Source organism: Plectropomus leopardus, chromosome 2 (genome assembly GCF_026936395.1).
Source record: "Plectropomus leopardus strain MGB_pleo_1.0 chromosome 2, ASM2693639v1, whole genome shotgun sequence".
Taxonomy (NCBI): domain Eukaryota; kingdom Metazoa; phylum Chordata; class Actinopteri; order Perciformes; family Serranidae; genus Plectropomus; species Plectropomus leopardus.
In genome coordinates, this window is record NC_142177.1 from 29,934,862 (window position 1) to 29,962,117 (window position 27,256).

At 36.4% G+C, this 27,256-nt stretch overlaps 4 protein-coding genes across 5 annotated transcripts; all 4 read left to right on the forward strand.

Annotated features, from left to right (window-relative positions):
- Nucleotides 1–714: 714 nt before the first annotated feature.
- Nucleotides 715–4,879, forward strand: tusc2b (tumor suppressor 2, mitochondrial calcium regulator b). The gene is made up of 4 exons (XM_042497176.2): nucleotides 715–873; nucleotides 2,227–2,472; nucleotides 3,483–3,603; nucleotides 4,080–4,879. Exons 2-4 carry the CDS (start codon nucleotides 2,324–2,326, stop codon nucleotides 4,143–4,145), a joined length of 336 nt encoding a protein of 111 aa, XP_042353110.1. The 5' UTR covers nucleotides 715–873; nucleotides 2,227–2,323; the 3' UTR covers nucleotides 4,146–4,879.
- A 4,184-nt stretch (nucleotides 4,880–9,063) lies between these two features.
- LOC148190235 (homeodomain-interacting protein kinase 1-like) lies at nucleotides 9,064–11,291 on the forward strand. The gene is made up of 3 exons (XM_088071366.1): nucleotides 9,064–9,252; nucleotides 10,730–10,921; nucleotides 11,109–11,291. Exons 1-3 carry the CDS (start codon nucleotides 9,064–9,066, stop codon nucleotides 11,289–11,291), a joined length of 564 nt encoding a protein of 187 aa, XP_087927492.1.
- A 636-nt stretch (nucleotides 11,292–11,927) lies between these two features.
- LOC148190236 (uncharacterized) lies at nucleotides 11,928–15,161 on the forward strand. The gene is made up of 5 exons (XM_088071372.1): nucleotides 11,928–11,984; nucleotides 12,338–12,448; nucleotides 13,448–13,602; nucleotides 13,723–14,247; nucleotides 14,826–15,161. The coding sequence occupies exons 1-5, from the start codon at nucleotides 11,928–11,930 to the stop codon at nucleotides 15,046–15,048; spliced, it is 1,071 nt and encodes a 356-aa protein (XP_087927498.1). The 3' UTR covers nucleotides 15,049–15,161.
- A 1,343-nt stretch (nucleotides 15,162–16,504) lies between these two features.
- Nucleotides 16,505–27,256, forward strand: hyal2b (hyaluronidase 2b). 2 transcript variants are annotated; one of them, XM_088090381.1, is made up of 4 exons: nucleotides 16,505–16,626; nucleotides 20,069–21,046; nucleotides 22,381–22,470; nucleotides 23,815–27,256. In XM_088090381.1, exons 2-4 carry the CDS (start codon nucleotides 20,096–20,098, stop codon nucleotides 24,202–24,204), a joined length of 1,431 nt encoding a protein of 476 aa, XP_087946507.1. In that variant the 5' UTR covers nucleotides 16,505–16,626; nucleotides 20,069–20,095; the 3' UTR covers nucleotides 24,205–27,256. The 2 variants fall into 2 exon arrangements, with proteins under 2 accessions (XP_087946507.1, XP_042363664.2); XM_042507730.2 differs by lacking the exon at nucleotides 16,505–16,626 and adding an exon at nucleotides 17,720–17,911 and having other exon boundaries at nucleotides 20,067–21,046.

Genomic DNA, 27,256 nt, shown 5'->3' on the forward strand with positions numbered 1-27,256 from the left:
ATTTATATGCTGTCATATTTTGGGAAGGCAAGATTTTGGATCCTGGCTGCAGGAATTTGCTTTGAATAAGCGATAAGATCAGTGAGGTATATATACATATATATATATATATATATATATCAATTATAAATCTTTGGGTATTATTTTTCATGTTTTAAAACAATTTTGTGAGGTTTGGGGAGGTTTTTTTCTTTTTTGCTGTTGTTGCGGTTTTTGAGTGTTTTTTTTTTTTGATAATTTTGAGGTCTGTGGTGTTTTTTCTTTTTTTCCTCATAATTTTGAATAATTTCAGTGTTTTTAAAAGAGGTCTTTTTAGTTTTTTTTTTATCATTTTAAGTTTTTGGGAGTTTAATAATTTTGTTTTTAATTAATTAATTTATTTATTTGTTTTTTATTTAAACAATATTTTCTGCATTGGATACTCTCATTACTTTGAGTATATTTGGCTGATTATAATTACTTACACGTACATAAGTAATATTTTCAATGCAGGACTTTTACTTGTAATAGAGTATTTTCCCAGTGTGGTATTATTACTTTTACTGCAGTAAAGGATCTAAATACTACTGATCAACATATAGTTTTAGTGTTGAGTTTGGTGTTAGTTTGCTATGAATAACATGGTTCAGTGCGCTCCTGCAGCTGTGGTGCAGCTGCTGTCCTCTCCCTCTGTCGTCCAGGAGGAGGCAGCAGCTAACCACAGTCTCCTCACCAGCCGTTACACAAACAGACAGAGAAGAAGACCGTGTAACGTTAGTTAGCATAAACAGCTAGCGCAGCTGTGTGTGTTATCTTGTACAGATTTAGGAAACCACCAAGAAAAATTCATCTAACAACATTTCACATCTAAGACCGCAGAGAACTCCACTTTAGGTACGTTTTCAATGAACTCAGCAAAAGCGACAAACGGCAGTCATCGACAGCAGCGTCAATGGACGTTATTTTATAACCCAGATACTAACATGTTGACCCTGCTAATGCTAGGAACAGGGAGCTAACTGTCTTCAGCTGGTGGTAATGTCAGCAGTAAGGACAAAATGTGACATACAAACGTCTGCAACTAACACACGCAGGACATGTTTCGTAATAGTCCCGTGGGTTAAAGCTAGCTTGCCAAGTTAGCCGTCCTGTCCAGATAACCTATGCTAATGGTACCGAGCCGTCTACACTCAGAGCTGAGCTGACTGACGTTACTCTATGTTTTATTGTTTTTAAATACAAATTTAACCTGATAATAATGGGACATAGAGAGGTAGACAGTGGTCCGAGGTTTGCAGACATTATGTTGCACCGACGTTACAGTTTATGCTGTATGTAATGGTGAATAATGTGGTTGCACTGTCATGTTAGTGGCCTGCTCCATACTGGCGTAAGGACATTGATCATATGACTAAAATCATAACATAACTTGGCATCGGCCTGAGTATTGTCTTCTATTTGTCCTCCTGTTTTGTGTCTTTTATGTTTGCATGTTTTCTTGAAAACAATTTAGGCAATTTTTATTCCATTTATTTTTAGTTTAGTTTTTTTTTTTATATATATTTTGATAAATGATGACGTTTGGTAAAAAAAAAAAAAATCTTTATTTTTTTGGCATTTTTCCCGCTTTAAACTTTTGGTAATTTTTTGTTCATTTTTTTCAGGTAATTTTAAAACAATGGCGATTTATTTGTACTGTATGTAATGCTGAATTATGTGGTTGCACTGTTATGTCACTGGCCTGCTACGTTGTGGCTTAAGGATAAAGATCACATGACTGAAATCATAACATAACTTGGCTTCAGCCTGGGCTTTGTTTTCTCTTTGTCCTCCTTTATTTTGTGTCCTTTTTGTTAGCTTTCCAAATCCACAGGCCTGCAGGTTGGGAAGGCATGTTTTCTTAAAACACAGCCCAGCACTTCAAAATAAAAGCTCTGTGCTGCAAATTCATTGTACTTCAACATAAAGTGTGTTTTTCATAAATGTGACATGGACCTGAGTCACTTGTTGTACATTCAGAATGGACCCATGACCCACTTTTGGACCGTGACCCACCAGTATGAATCCACTGGTATAGCCAATTTGTCATCTTTTTCATATTTAAGGTGGAGGTCATGTCCTTGTCTGTGATGTCATTTTTCTTATCCTCAGCAAAACGGGTTCCCAGCATTAGCTCTTCATTGTTCATTGTCTTTTTTTTTTGCTTGTGTTATATTATATTGCCTTCTCTTGTGTCATTTTTCATAGGTTTCATATCCTGAAGGTCATATTTCATCTGGTGCAGTAACACTGTAACACTACTGGCAGTCCTGTGACCCAAGAAAATAATGTGCTGCAGCTGAAGATGGGTGGTAGCGGCTCCAAATCCAAAGGATTTTGGCCTTTTTCTGGCTCAGGTAGTACGGACGATCCAACCAAAGATGGAAACGAGCAGTCAATGGCAAGAGTTCGAAGTTTCGCAAGTGCAACACCTTTTGTGTTTACTAGACGAAGGTAAATACAGCCTCAGCAGCATTTAGCCTAAACATACTTTTTTCAGGAACTCTAGCAGACTGATTTGTTCCAATAATCATATTACCTTACAACATGAACACCATATTGACCTTTCTTGTAGTTCCCTGTAAAAGCAGACTTTTTATTCACTAGTTATTAACTGTGACTTTTTTTTCTTCCAAAATGTTCCACAGAAAAATTGTTCCATAATGAGTGTGTTTACAGAGACATGAATAACCTGTTTATGAGGCTCATAACGGTAATGATCATATTTGGTGTTTACGTGTTAAAAGGTGTAAACGGGAGACTCCAAAAACCTGATCATAACTGGGTTAATCATGTTCATGTAAACATATTCATTGATGTGATGGCATCACTCTGTCCTACTGATGTGGCTACACATATGTACAAACTTTAAACATCCATCTCAATCTTCTGGGAGGTTCACTGACGGAGCCTAATCTCATCACCAAACTAAGCACCCTGTAATGTGGTTTGTTGGTTTTAATGCTCACATTTGTGGGCTCGACTCCCTAAAACCACAATTTTCTTTTTTGTGGTGGTTGTGTATTTTTTTAGGTTTTCTCAGTGAGAGAAATCTTTAGATTTTTTTAACCTTGACCCTATTTTCCATGTTTTTGTGTCTAAGTGACTAATGGGAACACAATTTTTTGAATTTGGTTCAGTTTTTAGAGAGAGGGGCTCAAGCCGCAGCAGTGAAACAGGCTGCAATGTAATCACTCTGTATTTGTGCACCGTCAGTGAACATCCATTAAAAGTGCTTGTTTTTGCCACAAACGGGCTCATATTGTTATTATAAGTGTCTGACAACATTACGGAAATAATCCTATTGAGAAACTAAATGTTTTCCCCTCCCTTTTTCTGGTCTGTTTGTTATTTTGACCAAGGCTAATACATTTTTCTACGTTTCAGCCTAACTATATCTTAAAGTTTGGATACACACATTATGTTTGTACAGATAATTATTTTAGTCTCCTGACTCTCTGCAGCTCTATGTTCTTTGATGAAGATGGCGACTTGGCCCACGAGTTCTATGAAGAGACAATTGTGACAAAAAATGGACGTAAAAAAGCCAAGCTGAAGAGGATTCAAAAAAACCTAACACCTCAGGTGAGGAAACTACAGGGTTCCTGCAGATCTTAAAAATGTCTTAAAAGGCATTGAATCCATTAATCCAAAAATAGGGCCTAAATTAATTTTAAGATGTCTTAAATAGATTCAAAAGTCTTAAAAATAATAAGACATGGGAAGTAAGATTTTTCTGGATTGTTTTTCTGATGTCGCATTTTAAAATCTCAAAATAATAAAGAATGCTTCTTGCATAAATGCCACCAAAAATGTTATTTTGCAATAAATATTTGGGCAACAATCTCCCTTATCTTAAGTAACTGATTCATGTTTATTATTCCCTCAGTTTTGGATTCTGTAAAATTGGTCTTAAATTTAATTCCAAAGTCTTTCAAATTCTAAAATCCCACTTTCTTTAAGTTGTAGCAACCCTGACCCCTAAACTCAGGCTTGACTCACCAACAGCCGCTCTCTGTATATCTTTCATAATATTCTAAATCTCTTTTGTGTCCTTCCAGGGAATTATAAAGCTGGACATCCCTTGCATCCATGTAGATTTCCCAGTTGTCCTCTGTGAAGCCTGATGACACCTGAGCAGCGTCTCAGACAAGCCACTGTGTCAACTCCGTCCTGTGGTTTCCCCTACAGCTGGAAGCCTGAACCACCTTTTAAAATAACGTGATCTCTTGATATATTTGATGCCCTAATGTGGACAGGCTGATGCAATGTGTGCTGAGCCTCTGCATGTGATCTGTTTTGGCTTGTGTGCAGTTAGACACAGAATAGGTCACCAATGGAGATCTAGGAGGGTGCCAAGATGGCACAAAACCTACTCAGTTTACAGATCATGGTTTGTGTGCATGTAAGCGTGAATGTGTGCGCAGACACGGGATGAAATGTGACCAGAATTTATTGCTGCAGATTGTTTTCTGATATGATTGATTGAACTCTAGGAGTTTGAGGAGAATGTAAGCGGTTCTTCCCTCTGTCACGGTCATATCTACAGCGGTAAAGTTTTAAGTGCACACTTGGTTTTTTTTTTGTTTTTTGACACCATCATGACTTGCTTTATTGTGCATGGAACAGGATCTGCTTATCGGTAATAGCCTAAGGAGTTGACAATCAGTGGCCGACAAAATCTAAAGTGGATTGATGTCGTATGTTGGATGGACTGGCTTCAGTGACCTCAGACCCACACATGTACACAGCAGCAGTGAGTCTAATAAGAGATCCTGTTGTTTTATTTGCTGCTTTGGCATAACATGTTTCACTTTTAATTTATTATAACTGTTTTTTAATTACAATATCAAATGCTAAACTGTGTCGTGGTCCTTTTTTATACTTGTAGTTGAGATTTGATTTGAACTGACTACTGCTAAAAACTATTCAATATAATGACATAAGAACCACAGGTGTGGGAGGTTAGACCTGCATGGTGGGAAGTTATTATAGAATCTAAATCAGTGGCTTTAAAGGGACTAAAAATCTTATTAGTGACCAGTGGTGGAGAAAGTATTCAGTTTCTTTACTCAAGTAAAAGTACTTATACCATACTGTTAAAATACTCTGTTACAAGTCAAAGTCCTGCATTAAAAATGTTACTTAGTAAAGTAAGTTAGTATAATCAGGACCATGTACTTGAAGTATTAAAGTAAAAATGTCTGATGCATAAAAATCTAAAATAAATGAAAGGAAACAGCACACCCTAAAAGTACAAAAAAAAGAAAAAACACAATGAAAACTCAAAATTATTTAAAAAAGAAAAGAAAAAATCTCCACCCAAATAAATTTCAAAATAGTTTGATATTTTGAAGCTAATTCATTTATCAAGTAATTGTTTCAGTTGCACCTGTATAAACTGTTTATTCTTTTATTTCTGACAAAACATCATATTTTAGAAACTCTTATGTTTTATTTATGCAAAAAACTTAATTTGTAGAGTAACTTAAACTGTCAGATAAATGTAGTGAAGTAAAACAATACTTCCCTCTGAAATGTAGCAGAGTCAAAGTATAAAGGAGCATGTAAGGAAAAAACTGAAGTAAAGTACAAGTGCCTCAAATTTGTACTTAAGTATATGAGTAAATGTTAAACTGTTCTCCGTTAACAAATATGCTCAGTTAAACTGAAATTTTAGGAAGATAAAGGAGGAAGGAAATCTCTTTTTCATAAAAGTCAACGAGTCTTACTATTTGGCAACCTCATAAAAGCTATTTGGAAAAAATCCTTTACAGCGACACAGAGTTAAGATTGTAAATACAAAAATGAACTGACAGGACCTGTTCACACATGTAATGGAAATAATGCTCCCGCTGACCTCCACCTGTCATGACATTAGCCACCTGCAAAGGATATTGCAAAGGCATGCCGTTGTTGGGAGGTGAAGTGTGTGTGTGTGTCTGTTAATGAGTGCTGTGTGAAGGTAAGAGGGAAATAAAGGGCACTGATGCAGCCTCCATGGGAAAGGGTTTTCTACAAAGCTGTCTGTGATATTGTTCTCCTCAGAGGATAAAGAGGGCTGTGCCAAAATCCACTCCACTTTATTGCTTTCATGAAATTATTTTACTCGACAAGTCTTTGTGCTTTTCTTTACCTCTGGGCAAGCATCTTTTTCAGCTGAGTCTGGGGGAGACACGGCAGCACACTTAGTTTTTCTTGTTTACTTTCACAAAGCTGTAATAATATGCAAGGCCATGAGGTGAATTGCAGTATTGAGGTTAAAAGAAAAGGTTTGACTCAGCAAACCACCCATCCTCTGCCTCTGCTGACTAAAGACTGAGCACATTTAAAGAAACAAAAACTCAAGCTGTTATTCACAGAAATGTTCACCATATTTTACCTTGTGGTTAAAGAAATTGTGAATCATTCTACTTTCTTACGAAGTTGCATGTTTCAGTCGTGTCTTAATGGGTTTTTTTTTTTCAATTTAGTTTGGAAACAACATCAGAGAAATCAAGAATTACTCACCTGTGTACTCTGGAGGAACTGTCCTCAGAGGAGGACATATTAGTCATGTGGTTTCAATGTGTGTTTGACAAAGGGAACAATGGAGCAATGAGGTCCATAGTGTGAAAATACACTTTTTGTCTATAGAAGCACCTTAATGTGTTTTCTTTGCTATATGTGCATACAGATCTCACAAAAGATCTCTCTCAAGTCATTTATTAACTCTCAGAGGGCCACTTACCCCATTTAGTCCAACAAAGGGTTGTAATGGTATTTTTATGACACACGAGTCTTGATATTTGCCTCTACAATAAGTCCCTACATAGTGAAGTCACTTTCAGCTCTTGCTGGCCTTCACATTTTACTGCACATGTTAACATACAAGCAACCTGTGTTTCAACGCCACTCAGCATATTAACTGGAAATCCCCTTTTCACTGATTTTAGTTGCTTATGTGTGTTTACACCCAGATCCTGCCACTGTGTACAAATCTTATAAAATTGGCTAACAAAGCAGTCATTTCTTGGTGTCATAGTTAAACTGTTGTGATCCCAGCTTTAACTGTCGTGGCCGAAAAATTAAGATTACATGAAAACTGCAGTTCCTTGAATGGCCACTTGAGGCTGGCTCAAAACACAGTCAGTCCCTACAGAGTGCCCCAGGGAAGATGTTTTTCCCATGGGCCCATGTGGAAGCTAACTTTGCCCTGGTTCCCTCGTCACAAAGCCTTCTGAATTTTTCCATTTGATTTTGGATTATTGCAGAAAATAAGCTGTGTGGTAAACAAACAAGCAAGATAATCTTCACAAATGAATGCCACTTTCAAGATTTTTGAAGCCTCTGGGGCCGATCACACTGAGATGTGTTGCTAGAAAAGCGTCGCCAGCAAAATAATTGTAGAGCGCCTGTTGGGTGCATATTTTTGTGGCATTTTTTGGGTGTGCATAAAAGTTTAAATATTTTCAACTTTTATGCTCAAGATGTAGAGCCACACCGCTCATCAGTGTCACCTTTGGCCATGCATACATGATATGTGCTCGCAGTACCACTCAATGCACTCCCAGCTGTTTTCTAGATGCACTTCCAAAGCGTTTCTGGAGCGTTCATACCTGGCGTGATGCATCTGGGTGCGTCTGCTCTTTAAATGTAAAAGAAATAAAAAGCTAGGCCATGTAAAGCCATAAAGGATATACACTACTGTTGCGTCACTGCTAACACAAGGCTGTAAAGCCATGTTTGACGCAGTTTGGCTACGTTCTGTAGTCTCATTTAGCAACTTGTTAGCAACTGTCACTTTCAGCAGTGATTTGCTGATGTATTTTATGTCGTAAAACAAAACGTGAACATTTCCTAAGCTTGTGTTGACCACCAATTTCTTGTTAATAACCCATTCAAAAAACCATTGACTTAGAGACAAGGGAACCAGAGGTGCTGAAATGCAGATCTCCAGGTTATAAGACTCATTCCTGGAGTTATCCATAGACCCCCATGTTAAAATATACAACTTATTTTTATATATTTTGTAGTGCAACACATCTTTTTTATGTCCATCTGATAGACACTTTAGAAAGTTTTGGGCTAATTCTTGTATAATATATTATAATATACTCAGATACACAACTTACTCCTCCAGTGTGTGTGTATGGTTTACTATGATATATTTGTTATTCACTTCATACAGTCTGTAGGCCTTGGTGTCTCAGAGACTCATGGAAATCAAAAAGTTGAATGGATGAAAAAGATTATTATATTAACACTTTATGACCTGAGAAACTTCAGCACACACTACAGTGTCTCTCTACATGTAGTATTGACCATCAACACCCGACTCATAAGTACAGTTTGATCATTTTAAAGCGCCGAATGGATCTCAGTGCAGCTTCATTGTAAGTGTTTGTGTTTACATATAAATGTAACTGTGGAACTAAAGCTGAATGATGACATCATTCATTCTACACCTAATGATTCTAGAAGAAGACGTTCTGGAATCTGCTCATTGTAGAGAGAGCAGGTGGACAGACAGGTTATTGAGACATTTTGACAGAAGTGGACCATAAAACAACGACTGTGATATAAGTAAGTCGCTTTTTCTTTCTCTTATTTGTCACATGTAACTAGTTACATGTAACTAAATGACAGAATAAATGTAATTGCAGTCAGTTACAGTTATTAACAGAAAATATGCATGTTAATAGAAGTCTGTGATCACAAAGGTGTTGCATCCAAATACATTATTTTTGATTTATAAAATGGTTTACAGTATATGTAGAATATAGCATTCATTCTGTTTCTTCGCATCTTGTGTCTATGTCTTGTTTAGAAATAACCTATTTCAAAACATTTTTCAGCTTTATCACCTAACTGAAAACAATCCTTAAAAATGTAGTCAAAAAGTATTCAGCATGCTGCATGACTCTGATGAAGTAATTAAAACAATAACCTTACTTGTTACATTTTTTTAAAGGCTAAGCAGTAATCTGTTACCTGTTACACTGAAAAAGTAACTGTCTTAACACTGGCTGCTCCTTTTTCTTTTCAGCATTGTGAGAACACAAAATGGACATCCGTGAATTCGATTCACCATCCTTCTCTGGCCCTAACGCCCTCAAACTGCCGGGCCAATACAAGTTCATCAAGGTTCTGGGAGAGGGCGGCTTTGGGAAGGTGGTAAAGTGTTGGAGGAAGGACTTGAGGCAAACTGTGGCTGTAAAGGTCCCGTTATACCCCGATGAGGAGGACAGGGAGGTGAGACATTAAGCTGATTTTAATGTGCTGTTTAAGAGAGATTTCTAAATAATATGAACATAAATAGACGTACAAGATGTACATTTAGTGTTTAGTGAGTTTCATTTAGTAAAAAGTGGAAAAAGGCAGTTTCTTTAATTTGGTACTATTGAATAATACAGGCAGCTACTGAAAAACATTTAGATATGTGGTGGAAAGCTGAACAAATTTGAGGTGTTTTTCTACTACTTTATACTTCTACTTCACAACATCTCAGAAGCAAATAAAGTGCTTTTTACTCAACTCCATTTATTTGACAAAAAGATACTTTTCAGGTTTGGATTATTAATACAAAATATAGTCAACTGATTAATGATTATGTATTATTATAGATTAAACTGCTGAGTCGTATTAACTCCAGCTGCAACATTGAAGTGATGAACACATTATGATGCATTATCAATATCAAAATACAGTATATATATATATATATATATATATATATATATATATATATATATATATATATAAATATATATATTGAAATGACCCTATTTGTTTTGGCACTTAAAGTGTATTTTGATGCTAATACTTGCTTGAATCAAAGTATTTTCACAGTAAGTATTGCTACTTTTACTGACAGAAATAAAACCACAAAATGATGATTTGTTCAGTTAGTCATGCCATGTTACCTTTTTTGTGCATGCCTCCATGGAAAACGGCCACCATATTGATTTATTGATGGAGGACCATGTATAATATCCCTTTAAAGTTTTCAGTTAAATCTGCATCTGTTGATTTTTTTTTGGCCACTTGTGGGCAGTGCAACAAAATATCACCTTTAAAGGTTGATAAAACAAATGTGTTACACGCAGTTGCCCATACATCCAACAGAAAGGGAGCAGTAGTTGTATTTCAGAATGTGAGTCATATATTTAATCTCCTTTTAACTCTGTGTTGTTCTCCACTAAGTCCTGTAGGAATAATCTGTCTCTTTATATATCTGCTGTAGTGTGTAGTTGGTTTATCAGAGCTTTTTTGTAGGGGAACTCCAAATGCTCTCAAACTCTTCAGGACATGCAAATGAAAGGGAAATGAACACACGATGGCCATAAAAATACATTTTATTCATCCAAGGGTAGCAAAGATAATAAAGCTCTGTGATTTAAGTTATTTAAATTAAATTATAAAAAAACTGAACTGAAATATGTTAGCAACAGCAAAACTCCATCAAAACATCCATTTAAAAACTCACACACAACTGAAGGGTTTGTTAACTAATGTTTTGTTATAGTTTTGCTGTTGTAAGCACGGCCCCCAATCAATCAGCAAATCAGTATGTTCTCTGTTTTCCATGAAGGCATGTGGGAAAAACAAAGTTTTGTTCACAAATTCAAGTGAACACGGCATGACTAAGTCATATAAAACATTATCTGACTTTCATACATGTGAACATACATAACTAACCATTACTGTCACAATTCTCATGCCTCTCCAGATTCCCATGATGAAAAAGTTGATGCACCTGAAACTCGACCAGCACAATATCATCAAATTCTTTGACTGGTTCGACACAATCTATGGAAGGGCACTGGTCTTCGAGATGTTGGACATCAGTTTAGAGGACTATATTGAGAAGACCAACTATGCCCCGATGCGTCTGAGCGACATCCAAACCATCATCCAGCAGGTATGAGCAGAGTGCCATCAGAAAGAGAGCACAGCACTGAACACTTTAGTGATATTCAACCTATGGCCTGCAGCCAAAATCTGGCCCACAAAAAGGTGCCAGGTGGCCCACCAACTATTTTTAATGCTTTACACCAGGATTTTTTATTTACATTGTCTCAACTGTATTACTGATCTTGTACTTTCAGCTGGCCACAGCCCTCAAGGCACTGAGGAGAGTCGGAGTGATTCACAACGACATCAAACCGGATAACATCATGATGGTGGATCACCGGAGACGACCCTTCAAGGTCAAGCTCATCGATTTCGGCTTGGCCTTTCTGAGCTCTAAAGCCAAGCATGGCATGGTTGTGCCAACCATTAACACGTAAGAAACGCTGTTTATGATCATCCTTATACTGGAGGGAGTTTGTAGTTTGCCACTTTAATTTTAATAAAGTAGCTTCCTGTCAGTTGAATTAAAACTTATTTCAAACATGTAAAAAAAGGAAAGAAATAACATGTAAACATACACAAACATACAGACATGTGTGCAAGTGCAAATTTATCAAACCTCAGCCCTTCTCCATCAGATGTTGAAAAATAATTGACTTTTAAATAAACTGAATTTTACATTTTTACTATAAAAACTATACATAAAAACTATGCAGACCGTATATAACTTTATGAAACATATTTAAAGATTATTTGTGCAAATTGCAATTCAACAAGTTAATGAATTTAAATGATTTTAATAATCTTTTTTTGAGAATGATTAGTGAATGCAATAAACTTTATATTGTAATTACTTACAAGGGCAGAGGTTTCATCTCTGTTTCTTCACAAAGAAATGTTAAGCAAAAAAAAAGAGAAAAAATTGTATGTTGTTCTAAGTTGTATTTTGAGTCTTTTAAACACGACAATGTTTCTTGATCTGTGTGATGCTTTTTTCCAAATTCAGATCTCCAGAAATTATTCTGGGCCTTCCATTTTCTGAAGGAATAGATATGTGGTCGTTGGGCTATACGATGGCCATCTTAATCACTGGTGATGAGCTGATCCCAGCTGGAGCTGAGTATGACACAGTAAGTCATTGACTTCATTGTCTTTGTCATAGATCAAGTACTGCTGCATATTTTCGTCCTAAAGGACCAGCCTCACATATTTTCACACGCTTACACACTCACTCACACACACACACACACACACACACACACACACACACACACACACACACACACACACACATTATTATTTGAAAACAAAAAGTATTTTGTCTTTACTTCAAACAGCTCTTCAAACAGTGTGATGTTAAGTTAAGTTGTAAAATAAATTTGTCCATTGGCTATCATGAGAGTTATTAGCATTAGCACCTAGACACGGAGAGAAAAGAAGCGTTCCTGTTGCATGATTTAACGTAATATTGTGTTTTTCCCAGATGAATTACATTGTTGAAGTCCTGGGTCAGCCGCCAGATCACCTTCTTAATAATGGACAAAAGACAAAACGGTATTTCACCAAGACTGAGTCCGACAGCTGGAGGCTTAAGGTAGGCTAACACAATGAAGTTATTTCATCTCTAATTAAGATAACATGTTTAAACTTCCCAACATTAAAGGAAATGATGGCACAAAATGAGCAAGATTTTTTTTTTTTGTAAAAATTTACAAGAAATTACCTGACATAAGCAAAAAAAAGAAAAGTAATACACAAAAAGAAGCAAGAAAATGACTGAAATGACTGAAAATTAAAAGAAATATATATGTAACGTTTTTTTGGTGTGTAACAATTTTCAATATATAATTAGAATTAGAATTAATTAAAATTAAAAAAAATATATAGTTTTCTGGACATTTCCCCCTCATTTTTTGATAATTTTCTAATAATCATCCCTGCTTTTTAAAAATAGTTCTCAGGTAATTTTCTCTGTCAATAAATAAATAATAATAAATAGCCTGTGAAAGGCACCTAAATGCAGCACAAGAAAACTGATGTCTAGGTTTCAAAGGGTTACGTGGAGTCTGGTGGGTGTGATGACAGCAATTTAGGGGCTGTTTCTGAATAAACTTAAAGGATCTTAATGTTTACCAAAAAGGTCTATCTCTCTGGGGATCCTTTCCATTATTTTGTCAAACATCTGGAATAAAAATATAACGGCAAAACATTACTTTCAGTGGAAGTAAATTGACAGTGCGAACATGCCCTGAGTGGTTACATTGTAGCTTGCTTTCTGTCTGCAGCATTCTCCTTCAATTCTGGACCTATTTGTTGTTCCCATTAGTCATTTAGACAAAAAAAATCCTAGGAAAATAGGGTCCAGGTTGAAAAATACCAAAGTTAAGAGGAACATTCATACAACATATTGAATCTTCTTTTAGACACATCAGGAGTATTGGAAAGAATGCTCACACAAGCCCTGCAGTCCCAGCATATATACCTGTCTGGACGATCTGAAACATGTAAGTGTAAGGTAGCTTTCATTGGATGTCTTTTCATGAATCATGTGGACTTGACTGACAGAGGATTTGACCATTGCTTCTTAAACTAGCTTCGTCTGGAGTGGAAAAACAAATTTGAGGCTGTTGAACGAGGACACTGCATCGATCTCCTGGAGGCGATGCTACAACTGGATCAAAGTGACAGGATCGCTCCCAGTGAGGTCCTCACTCATCCATTTATTGACAAGAGCCGCCACAGCTCCAAGTAAGTGTTTGTGTGTCACCCTGTCGAGAGTCCTTTTGGTCATCCTTTTTTTTTTTTAGAGTAATTTGATTAGTGATTGTTGCATATTTGGTTATTGTAAGTTTCCTGTTCCCAACCCAGCATAAAAATGAACAAGAACAAGACAGCCATGAAAAACACGCAAAGGAGAGCAAACAGAGGCTTCAGTCCATCCTCCATACAGCCTTCATCCAGCCCAATCATGGTTCGCCCCAGAGCAGCCAAGGGCGTCAGGAAAATGGCTTCTTTAAGTGAGGACCCTCCCTCCACTGCTTCTCTGAGGAAAGATGACACCACCTGCATCCTCCCAGACCAACATAGACCAGCACCTCCTGCGGTCCCTCCACCAGGCATGATCCTGGTTCGGCCTGCTGCAGCCGAGAACATGCTGCAGACAGAGGCCGACGAGAGTGCTGACAGCTTTGCAGACGAGTTGTCAATAGTTGCAGCATTGGCTTCTGAGGAGCCTCCTGCTACCGCTGCTCCAAAGGCAGATGACACCATCAGCATCCATCTGGACCAACACAAACCATTATCTCCCACCATCCCGACATCAGGCGTGATCCTGGTTCGGCCTGCTGCAGCTGAGAATATACTGCAGACAGAGTACAGGGAGAGTGCAGAAAAGTAAGCTGACTTAATATGGTCACAACATGATTCCTTTAAGAAGATGGTTCCCAATTGATCCAGCTACTGTGATTTCTCCTTTGTCATTACATTAGTCTGCACATAAAAGAAATTTCCAATTTTTTTTTCCCAGTACAAAATGTAAATTTATTTGACTTTTGTTAAAAAAAAAAAGACTTTTTTTTCTTGTGAAATTTGAGGCCGTGTTTTTTTACTCTCTAAAATTTTGGGTAGTTTAAAAAAAAAACACCTTTTGCTATTTTTTTTCTTCAATTTTCTTCTAATTTTTTGGGGAAATGTTCAAACTCTTCATGCATTTTCCCTGAGTCACTCAGTGAGGCTTAAGGAAAAATATTTGTAGCTTTGGGGAGGGTCAAAATTTAGAAAAGAAAAGAAAAGAAAACACACAAACAAATAAAAAAACAACAGCCAGTTGTTTGAGTCACTTGCGGTCCTTTCAGAATGGACCCGCAACCCACTGTTGGAACGTGACCCACCACCTGGGAACCACTGCTTTAAAATGTTATGGCAATAACATGAATAATACACTAACTGTGTGTGTGTGTGTGTGTGTTTAGATTGCAGGCTGAAAAGAAATCGTCAGAGAAAGTCTCTGAGGACATCACTGACAGTGAAACCGCAGCCCGGATATGTCAGGACTCCAACACATTATTTTCAGACAACACTGCGCACCACCAGAGGAAAAAGAAGAAGAAGAAGAACAAAGTTCAGCGCTTTTTCTCTTGGATGAGAAAGACCTTCTCTTCCTGCTTCACTGCCATGGACAAAGATGACAACTGACACTTTTAAAAATGTATTCTTTTTTTTCTGAGTTGTGCCATAAAAACCTCTCAGAGGGAAGCATGGTGGCTCAGTGTTAAGCACTATGGCTTCTCATCAGGAGCTATGGTGAACTGGACATTTTAAATACTCACCAAATCTTTTCAATTTAAAAATTCCAATTACTCAATAAACAATTAAATTTAATTGAAAATTGCCACTAGTTGCTGGCTCACTTATTTGCTACTGAAAACTACTGTACAAACACTCACCTGTACATGTGCTCTCATATACCCATAAGTATTCATAGTCTATACTGTATATATCTGATCTATGGTGTATTTATATTGATACTGTTGTCCATACAGTGTAGTATATCTGATATATAGTATATCAGATATAGTCCATCTGTCCATCTGAGCCAACAAAGCCAGGAATGCCTCTTTTTTGACCCTGACAGTGAGACTGTAGGTTTGATTTCAACATTGGTGGGGACACATTTAAGCTGGGGAACCTCACCAAGGAAATTTTGAGCATCAAGCAATTCACTTCCTGCAGTCTGATGAAAGTTTTATGCACCAATTTATGGTGGATTTTTTGTGTAAAGAAAACACATACAGGCAATAAGTGACAATTCAAAACATAAATACACAGGACAAGTGATCTAAGTGAATGTGTGTGAAGCAAATGGGATTCTGTGACTTACACACAGCCTTTTGATCTCGTCAGTCAGGAGGTCATGATGCAGCAGCTTAAAAGAGTGCGTCATGTGTCTGTCATTTACCTTTCTCAGCTTGTGGCATCAGTTTAAGTAACAGGTATCCGTCATCTACTTTCAGTTTTGCTGAGGTAAATTCCTGTAATTAATTTATGACTCTTAAAATCACACAAAGACTGAGAGCACTATGCTACTCAACATGTCCTAATCCCTTTTTTGAAAATAAATTGAGCAGACTGAAACATTTCAGTTGAAATCTGCATTAGTCACTGTATTCCACACCCTTGGGTTAACTGCAGAATAAATCTTTCCATCAGTGGTCATCTCAGATTTGCTACAAATCACTGGAAAACTATGGAGCACCGAAGTGTTCAATACAAAATAATAAAACAAAATAAAATCGACTGTTGTCACTGTTATCCCATTAAAACTGCAAGTAAAGTAACCAAATGCAGGCAGCAGATAAAGAGAGAGTGAGTGTAAAGACAAGACAAGTTGATTTCAGGAAAAGTCAAGTGGCATTATAACACAGTTTTGGGTGGTGCTTGTGGCTAGAGGCAAAATATAATGACATATGAATGGGAAATGACATCCGAATTATGTTTGGTTTAATCTGCCTGAATAGCATGACGTCAGTGAAGCAGGCAAAAAAAAGCTACTCTTTGAAACTCCCAAACAGAGGTGGAGTCAGCTGGATATTTAAATACCAGTCGCTGGTGGATTTCAGCAAACAATGAAGTACTGCGTTTGTCTGCTCTGTTAAAAGGAACTGTGATAATGAAGCATAAAAAGAGGCTTGTGCTGTATGCATCCTGATCCAAACAACTGAACTGCTTAACTGAACTACTTTGACCTGGATATTAAAGAGGAAAAGGTTGCTGGTAAGAGACATTTTTTAGACACATCATGAAATGACTGATTTAAAGCGTATTACTAATAATTGTGCTGCATCTACATAAAAATATATGTTATTTTCTCTCAGAGTGAGCTTACATGAGAATCAGAGCAAACTCATATTCAGGCTCAAATGTAGAAAAGAATAGTATTTTGAAGCAAAATGACTTTCCCAAGCAAGCTATAACAATAACAACAACAACAACAACAACAATAATAATAATAATAATAATAACAAGAAGAAGAAGAAGAAAAAGAAGATGAAGAAGGAGAATAAGCATAAGAATAATAATGAGAAGAAGAATCATTTATTCATATAGCACTTACGGTCTGAAACTTTTTTTTATTTAGCTAAATTATATAGTTCAGTGTAGTCTGTTAAATATTTTTGGTCAGAAAATATCCAATTTTTTTTTAAAATATGTGTTTCACTTGCTCCCGCTGATTGCCTTTGTATATGTATTAAGAAACAAAAAAACCTAACCATGTACCCCATGCATATTATTATTATTATCATTATGTGTTAATAGATAAATGGGCCGCATAGTAGGAACAAAAGGAATAATATCCAGGAAACATTTAAATAAAAACAAGAAATATATATATCTGCAACCCTTTGTTCACCATTTAGTGCATACATATAACCAAATACAAAGTCAATGAAGCAAAGATATTGGCTTGGATACAGGATAAAAGTGAAAAAAAAAAAACGAACCCTAACCAAAAACAATTATGTACATCAAGATACTTTAAAATATATAAATAAATAGATAAATAAATAAAAGAGACACTGTATCAGGTGAGAAATCTGTTTCATATTCTCTCCCCTCTACAGTTTATTCAGAGCAGAACTTGAAGAACAGACTACTTTGGTCCGTTATAGGGGGGTGAACAGCACTGGAATGTAATTTTACCTTCAAATCAATGCCAGACAGGATTATGATAATACTTGAGTTTTTAACAACTTATCTCTAAAAGGTAAAATTCTGTGTTGTATCAACAGAATCGGCAAAACAAGACAGTGTGTATTTTTATATATTTTATAAATCCCCCCCTACTGAGGCACTCGATGCAGTGAACTGTTGTTGCTCAACGTTGTCCCCGTCGCTCCTGCCGTGGCTCCTGTTAGCCTAGCTGGCAGTTTTATTAATCATCATCATGGATTGAACGGACTCTGACTGCTGTATTTCACATGGCAGGGCGGTGGAAAAGCAATTTATCCGACGGTTTCATGAGAGGAATAAGCCCCCGTCCTCAGCTTCATCACAACAGGTCAGACTGGTTAGGAAGAAGAAACAACACGTTAGCTAACTTAGCACCTTTTGTTAGTTTCAATGAAACTTTGAGCTAATTTGTCCAGTTTACGCTGACTGAGTTCGTGTACGGAAGAAGTCTGAAGTGGTCCGAAAGAACTTAAATGCAATGTTACATGTTTAAAGTGGATGTTTTTAAGCGATTACCACAAAACTTAGTTGCCACAACTGATTTCGGAAGTAAAATGATTCATGAAAAGTCAATCAAAAAGGGAAGTTGACACCTATTCAGTGCTTATGTGTAACTAGATAAATTCACTTAAGTACAGTATTTAAGTAGCCTACTTATACTTATACTTGAGTATTTTCTTTTCATGACACTTTATTCTTCTACTCCACTGCATTTCAGAGGGAAATATTGTACTTTTTAATTTACTTCATTTACCTGGAAGCTTTAGTTACTAAACAAAGTAAGATTTCTGCATTAAACGAAACCTGAGAAGAGTTTATAAAATCTGATGTTTTATTAGAATTATGTATTTGACATTTTATACAATATTAATTCTTCAATACATAAAACAAAAACAAATACACTAAACACAACACAGTACAAGTACACAACACAAAAGACAGTTTGGCAGAGACTACAGAGTAGAAAAACTTTTATATTTTACACACTTTATATATTTTACACATTTTACACACAATTTAAATATTCACATATTAGTACCAATTGTCTATTATTGTATTTCTTCACAGCTTTTTTTTACACACTTACATACTTAGCATATTATATATATGTTATATTATTGCTCACTCTTACTCTCTGTACTTCTATTTTTATATACTTGCGCTTGTACTTATTCCTACTTGCTTTAATTCTCTATGCTGACATCAGAGGGACTGTTCGAACCACAGTTTCCCCCGGGGATCAATGAAGTATTTCTGGTTCAGAGACATTATTATGATACACAGGTGAGAGGATTATGAGTGGGTTTCTGCCGTCTACATGAAGTGTTTAGTTCCAAATTATTTTACTGGCTTATCTTAAAAAACAAACAATCAAAAAACATCTCTTAAACTAAATTATATGCCTCTTGTTTCTATACGAGTGTTCATAGTCCATCTAAATCATCTCTATAAAACCTCTGTAGGGCTGATACTGCACGATCCGTCATTATAAGTTATATAAAGTCTTTCAGCCAGTTATTTATATGAAAATAGTTTCATTTTTGCACATGGATGATCCTTTTCATGGAGAGATATGCCAGATTTAGCACTAAATAAAGCATATTTTTGACTCCTCAAAATGTTCTTATTTCTAGACAGTGCCACAAAATATGTTTTAAGGATCCTCTATTTCCACAGCCATGTCAGCATAGATCTGAAATATGATGATTCATTTTATTGAGATTGTGTGACATTATATATGTTCAATACAAAATCTCCATCTGTTTAAGTTCATATCTAATGGAATTTAATAAGTAATTTTTTAGTAAAGTTTTGTTAGAAATTAAACTACCCAACAGTTTGTAGCACAGCTGAAACAATTAGTCGATTAATCAGTTTGCTGATTAACTGACAATTAATATATTTTTTACATTTACATTAAAGTCATTTTCTAGTTTATTTAGAATAATAATATTTGTTATGTACCGGATACTTTTACTTGTAATACTTTAAGTACATCTTTGTGATAATACTAACTTATTTTTACCAAGTAACGTTTTCAGTAAAGTATTTTCACAGTTTGTATAAGTACTTTAACTTAAACAAATTATGTGAAAACTTTCTCCACCATTGCTCCTATTAAGCGTTGCATTACCTGGTAATAGTGGTTTAAAAAAAGTCTCTTGTAATTTACTTTAGACATATTAAAGGTACTGTTTATGCTGTCCTGATATCCTAACAATGTTTATTCCCCAATGTTCAAGATGCTCACTGAAATTCAGTTTACCTTTGCAATCATACTGCTTTTAATACACCCGAAACTCTATAAAATATTACCATAAAGTCAACCAAAAAATTTCCTATTTTCACAGATTTATTGTTGGTGACATTATTGGAAAAGTGTTTGTTTTCTTGATTTTCCTCACAATATTTGAAGCTGTTTTTGTTTTATTTTTATTTTTGGCTCAATTTAAAAAAAAAACTGCTTTATTTTTCTTTTCAAGAGAAAGAGGAGAGAAGGCGAGCGGTGACCATGGAGGCTGTATTTCACCCTCTCTTCCTCACAGTTGGCCAGCTGCCCTGGTTGCTTCTGACTCTGTTAACATCGTGGACAGTCCTGTGTTCAGCAGATATAAAGCAGACAAGATGGCCATTATATTCCCAGAAACCAGTTCTTCTCGCCTGGAATGCCCCGACACAGGAATGTGCCCCGCGACATGGCGTTACTTTATCTTTGGACCAGTTTGACATTGTGGCATCCCCCAATGAGGGCTTTGTCCGACAGAACCTCACAATTTTCTATAAGGAGCGCCTTGGGTTGTATCCCTATTATGAGCGTGGTGGCACTGCAGTGAATGGAGGCCTTCCACAGCTTGCCAGCCTCACTCAGCACTATGAAAAGATGCCTGACGGTTTGCAAAAATACATACGTGAGCCAGAGGCAAAAGGTTTGGCTGTAATTGACTGGGAGGAGTGGCGCCCATTGTGGATCCGAAATTGGGATATCAAAGATATCTATCGAAGTAAATCCCGTGAAATGGTGGCCAAAAAGAACGTTAAGTGGACCCCAGAACAAGTGGGGAAAGTTGCACAGCAGGAATTTGAGCTATCAGCTCGCAAATTCATGCTGGAGACTCTGAAACTTGCCAAGAATTTGAGGCCAAATCAACTGTGGGGCTTCTACCTGTTTCCAGATTGTTACAACCACGACTACAGGAGTGGCCTGGAGAACTACACAGGCCGCTGTCCTGCTGTGGAGATGGCCCGCAATGATCAGCTCAACTGGCTGTGGATGGAGTGTACGGCCTTGTTCCCGTCTATATACATTGGTTCTGTACTCGGCTCTACAAATTATGGACGCCTCTTTGTCAGAAACAGGGTGAAGGAGGCGATGCGCCTGGCATCTGTCGGGGATGGATTAGCACGGCCTGTTTTTGTTTACACTCGCCCTACCTACATGAATCAGATGCACCGCCTAACTCAGGTTAGTTGGCTGGAGGAACAATTCATCGAATACAGGAGGCTAACACATTTATTATGTCTTAAGAGGTTTAGTTACACATTGCTGTTGAACAGAAACTGCCTGTAGTAAGGCTGAATAATAATGAACATTATTTCAATATCGTGATATGAGACTAGATATTGTATTATATTGGTTATTGTAATATCGTATGTGTTTTTTTTTAATGGTTTTAAAGGCTGAATTGCAGTAAAGTGATGTCATTTTCTAAACTTAAGAGACTGTTTTAGCTGTTCCATTATTTGCCTTTACACACTCAGTTGTTATATATATTAGGGATGCACAATAATATGGGCATGCCATCGGCATCAGGAGATATTGGCTTTCAGTCAAAATATTGGAATCAGCCAACATGCTGATTTCTGCTGATATCACAAACTGATTTTTCTTTTTTATTGACAAAGTGAACATGTATTTGATTTTTTTTTGCACAATGAATGAATAGCCCATATAATGAAAAGCAGTGTATTATAAGTCTCCAGCTGCTGGTGGGCCATCACAATGACAGTTTGCATAATATGTTAATTCCACTACAGAAAAGACTTTACTAACTTTGCTATTAATATGTAGCAAAGTGGCCATATCAATATCGTTTATTGGCCACATGAGTTGTTATTTATTGGCATATCTGATATTGTGCATCCCTGATGTATATCCACATTATTGAAGATTATTTATTGAAATTTTATTGCGGAAATATTTTGTGTAATCACCAATAGTTAACCCTACAACATTGTTGCAATATTGATATTGAGGTATTCTGTGTATGAGTCAGTGAAGTCTGGGAAATCAGCAACATAAAACATTTTTTAATCTCGCTTGACACTATAATAACTGTTAAGTTAAGATAAAATACAAGCTAAAAGTAAACTATGCAGGATTGTCGGTAACTGTTTGTACCCCAGATTCCCTCTTATTTGGCATTTCGCTATATTTGTGGGTTTTTTATAAATCCCTGTCCTCACCTGAACACTGTGGGGGCAAACACCCATAAATGCCCAGAACACAGAAATTAAGAAGAAAACAAGAAACTACAGGCAGAGGGCAGAGTCTGTGCAGAAAAACACACCCCCACACACTTTATCATAAGTAATGATTCACAGGGATACTTCTGTATGAGTCTATGCATTGATTTTTGGAAAATCCTGCCTCCTATACCATTGACATGATGCTTTTTTCATTAGCTCAATGACCATTCAAAGTATTGACTTTTGTCAAATGTAAAAAAAAATATTTTCTATGTGATTTTTCCCTCATTGTATGGTACACCACTGAACTGTTTGTGTCATGTTTTGTAGACTGATCTGGTCTCTACCATTGGTGAAAGTGTTGCACTTGGAGCTGCAGGTGTGATCTTCTGGGGGGACACCTCCTACGCAAGCAGCAGCGTAAGTGTCATCCCCTCTGCTCATTTGGTGCTGAATAGCCTAAAGCTGGGATCTTAAATGTTTTCAGGCCAAGGACCGCCTTAGCTGAAAGACAGAGGGAGAACCGACCCCACACTACATGTGCAGAATTGAGCTGCATATTTAACTGGGCCTGCAACCCTTTGAAACTTGACTGATATCAGTTTCTTGTGCTGCATTGAGATGCCTTTCAAAAGCTATTGGAAATCTGAGCAAATTGGCAAAAAAAAAAAGGCAAAGACCAGCTCCCCAAGAACTGCCTCCTAAATTGCTAGAAATTAGAAATAGGTGACAAGAAAATATCCAAAGAAAATAGAGAAAAGTGTCCTTAAAAATATGTATATATATAAATATATTTTTATATTCAAAATTATGTCATGGGGAATATATATATTATGTCATGGGGAATATATATATATAACCCTTTTTTTAGCTTATTTTCAGGGGATTTTCTTGTAACTTTTTGTTATTGTTTTTGCAAATGTTTGGGACATGTCTTGTTTAGTTGCTCATTGCCTTCTCCACGTGTTTTTGAAAGAAATCAAACCAATTTGTTCTGGTTTCAAAGGGTTTACATATCTGGATGTAGTGCATACAAGACTAAGCTTTTAAATGAATAATTATTGACAGATTTATGTATTTATACATCATGGATTTATTTGATTAATTAATTAATTATCTAATTTATTATGAAATAATTAATTAATTAATTAGGTTTTATCTTTACTAATAATATGCTTGGTTTATGTTAATGTGTATTTGTAGACATATTTTTATTTTAAAAAAAAAGAAAAAAGAAAAACACCTTTAAAAAAACAATACAGTGGGGGATATACCATAATTTATCCTATGCAATGTCCAAATATGTCTTAGAAAAAGATATTTTTAAACTGAAATGTTTTGCTCGAACACCTCAACCTACATTTTTTTTAAAAATCATCGTTGTTATTATGGTTACTTTAAATTTATTTTAAAATTTTTCTTTTTCTTTTTTTAAATTTCATTTTACTATTTATTTATTCTTTGGGGTGGGGGCAGGGGTGGATTACACTGGTTGTTGTTGTTGTGTTAAATCTTGTCCAGTTTTTTTGTTTTTCTGTCTGTTTGTGTATTTATACAAACATATATACAGTACTGGTATGTGTGTATGTGTATGTCCTTGTTGCTAAAATCAGTAAAGACATTAGTAAAAAAAATAAAATAAAAAATACACAATTTGGCAGCCCCTCTGCAGTGACTTTGAGGTCCCCTAGGGGTCACGGACCCCCCTGTTAAAAACCCAGGGCCTAGTGTTGACGTAACATCTTTTTCTCTTTTTGCCTGCAGGCCAGCTGCTCCGACCTGAATAAGTATCTACAGGGCGAGCTCGGTCGGTACCTTCTCAACGTGTCTACAGCAGCAGAACAGTGCAGCAAGGTGGTATGCAAATCTCACGGCCGTTGTCTGCGCAAAATACCAGACAATGACGTGTACCTACATCTCAGCCCCTCGACACACAGCATCACCAGTCAGGGTGGCCAGGCGAAGGTTACAGGCGCGCCTGGCCAAGCCGAGCTGGCTCTTTACCGCACACACTTCCAGTGCCAGTGCTACAGTGGGTACAGGGGTGAGGCCTGTGCTCAGAAAGAAAAAGGGCAGAATAGAGCCTCCTCTGTCTTAGGGACCTGGCCTCTTTGCTTTTTACTCCCACTAGGACTCCTCACTCTGCTACACTGAGGAAACTGAGAAGCCCAAACTATTAACTGCCTCTGCCAGCCCTGAAAAGGACAGTTCAGACTTTTTGACATAAAGGGGGCAAGTTACTGTGCACCAGTGATGCTGATGTGTTGTCAGCAGCAGACAATCAGTCCTGTCATCAGAGATCTCCCATTACGATGGGAGATTTTTATCCCAGCACACAGAGCTGGAGGAGCTCCAACCTCAGGACTGATGTCAATCTACCAATATTGCAACTGGTCATTAACTTATATAAAATTATGTCAAAAATCAGATGTCTTAAAGGCCTCTGTCATGCTCCATGCTGACCCTGACCTCCAGATGAGGAGATGCTGTTTACCATCACTATGCATTAAGTTAGACTATAGTGTGATTGTTGGACTGTTCCCAGAGAGGATAAAATGCCTGAAAAAAAGACTGCTTAAACTAAAAGTTTTTTTTAATTATTTATCATTTTTTAATGAAGGACAGTATAATAGAGCAACAAAAGGCTTGAACAAAAAAGAGGAAGAAAGGTGCATTTAATGCCTAGCGACGTACAGTGTTGACAAGTCATTCTTGCATCACAACAGAACAACTTAATGTAATCTGCATTTGCATATTGCTGCCCGTCTCAAACATTATAGTTTGTATCTTTAGTATCTGCTGATGGGTCAAGCTGTTAGGTGTTGGCCTTATGAATGAAATGTAAATATTTAATTATGCCAGACAGTAATAAATTATGAGAAATTTAATCTGTAAAATGATTCGGCTTATAGAAACAACATGGCTGGACCTGCCTGTTTCACTTCCTAATTGTGCCTTAACTGGGTGATGAAGTGCTTTTTTTTTATCGTTGCCTTTGTTTACAAGTTGTGACTATTGAGGTTTTTAAAGCAGTGTTTATCTGGGCCCTCTGCAGGGCACCGTGCTTTATACTCTATACTTACACAGTGCTTTATGAACTCCATATGCCTAAAAGTTTTCATTTTAATTAAGAAGGAAAATATATGTATTTGTAACAAGAAGGGTTGACAGAGCTGTAGAGACAGAAAAGAAAACATCAGTGTTACTGTTTAAATGCAAATGTTGTCCTCTAATTTAACTGGATATCACTGTGACACAGATTTTCATGTCAAAAAAGTTGCATTGCAGCATCCAGGTAATTTCACTTTTTCCAAATTGCTGTTAATTTTCATGGAAACAGACACCAGCAGCATCTACAGCTAAACAATAAAAGTCCAATAAAACATGGCAGGATTCCTGCTGAATCTTAAAAACTATTTGAAGGCACTGAACAGGGCTCCTGCAGACCCTTAAAAAATCTTAAAAGGAATTAAATCAATCCATGTAAAAATAAGGCCTTAATTGGCATTAGAACGTCATAAATCAATCTTTCAAAAGTCTTGAAAAATGCTTAGACAGAGGAAGCAGGATATTATTATTATTATTATTATATAAACAAAATAGTAATTTACTGAATCCCTCTCGCATTTACATCACTCAGATCAGGATATAGGAAGAAAGTACTTTTTTTACCAAAATTTGAAGTAGATCAACAGACTTTTAAACTTGACCAAAAATGTCATGCTTTATGTTAAAGATTTAGGTGAAATTGACCCTAAACCACAAGTAATTCATGTAAGTTCATTTACATCATTTTTCCTTTTGTAATCATGAAATTGGCCTTAAATTTCATTCCAAGTGGCATTAAAAAAACCTTAAAAACTTAAATCTTACTTGCCTTAAAGCTGTAGGAACCCTATTAAATTTATTGATCTAAAAAGACATTATGAAGTGGTTTTTAAATGTATTAAATTAAAACAAAAAAAACTGCCAAGGTGAGGGAGCTAGGATATTAAGTAAGAGGCTCTGTGCATTTTATGCTAAAAGTTTTTCAAACGATGAGAATCAAGGTGGTGGAAGTCAACATACAGAGGGAGAAACACAAAAATGCCAAAAAAAAACCTGCCTACAAACGCCACTTATGTAGCAGTTCTGTTTTACTGTCGTTTGTGCCGCGAGATAAACTAAACACAACAATAAACACTCAGGCAAAATTATCCTAACACTTCTAATTGATGTCAATTCATGTTTTTTTCGTCAGTATTGGTTATTATAAAACTGGTCTTGAATTTAACTCCAAGTGGCAATACGAAAGTCTTAAAAAGTCATAAATCTAACTTGCAGAGATACTGGTATTGCTGTATCTGCCGGCTGAGAAATAACCATAACATATAATACAAAAATGCCAAATATGTGTTTTCTTCGCTACACATTTACATGTGTTACCCACAAATATTTAAAAACCAAATGTAAGGGATCCGTTTGATCATGTTTGTGTTTATGCTTTTAAAAGAGCAATTTTTGGCTCTCAAATATCAACATCAGCCTCAGAAATGTAGTTTTGCTCTGGCTTTATACGCAATTATCAGTTTCGATTTTTTTTGTGTATGTGTGTTTTTGACCAGCTTGCGTGTCAGCTTGTGTCGAGGTTCCTGCCAGTGATACTATGCTGATAGCAGCTACTTTAGTATTACTTTATTGCCAAGTAAATATATTTGCTGGACTGAAGCTAGCTGAGCAGTTTTATATTTATACAGTAGATTCTGTATTTATTCTCTGTGGCACCACTCACAGAAGTATTAGCTGCCTAGGCAAGTTTATTTAAATAGCACATTACAGCAAAAGGGCAATTTTAAGTGCTTTACATGAAACATCAAATGTATCAGTAGCATTATGATACCAGTGTGCAGGTGGAGGGTTGTGCTGTCTTTCACAAACTGGATATTGCAACAGAACGTTTTATATATGCTGCAAACATTTTTAAAATACTGCACTTTAACTACTTTTTGTTGAGGTGGATCTGGCTTAATTTCATGTTGATACTAATAAGAAGTGAAATTCTGTTCTTTTTTTTTCTTCCTTTAACGTGTCATGTTAAAGATTTATTCCACTGTGAAGTCTGTCTAAAAAGAAACGCTTTTATGATTGTTATGCCTCCCTTGGCTTCTTTTTAGTTGCATTGTAAAGAATAATAGAATAAAAAGTTTTATCATTTGTCATCTTTAAA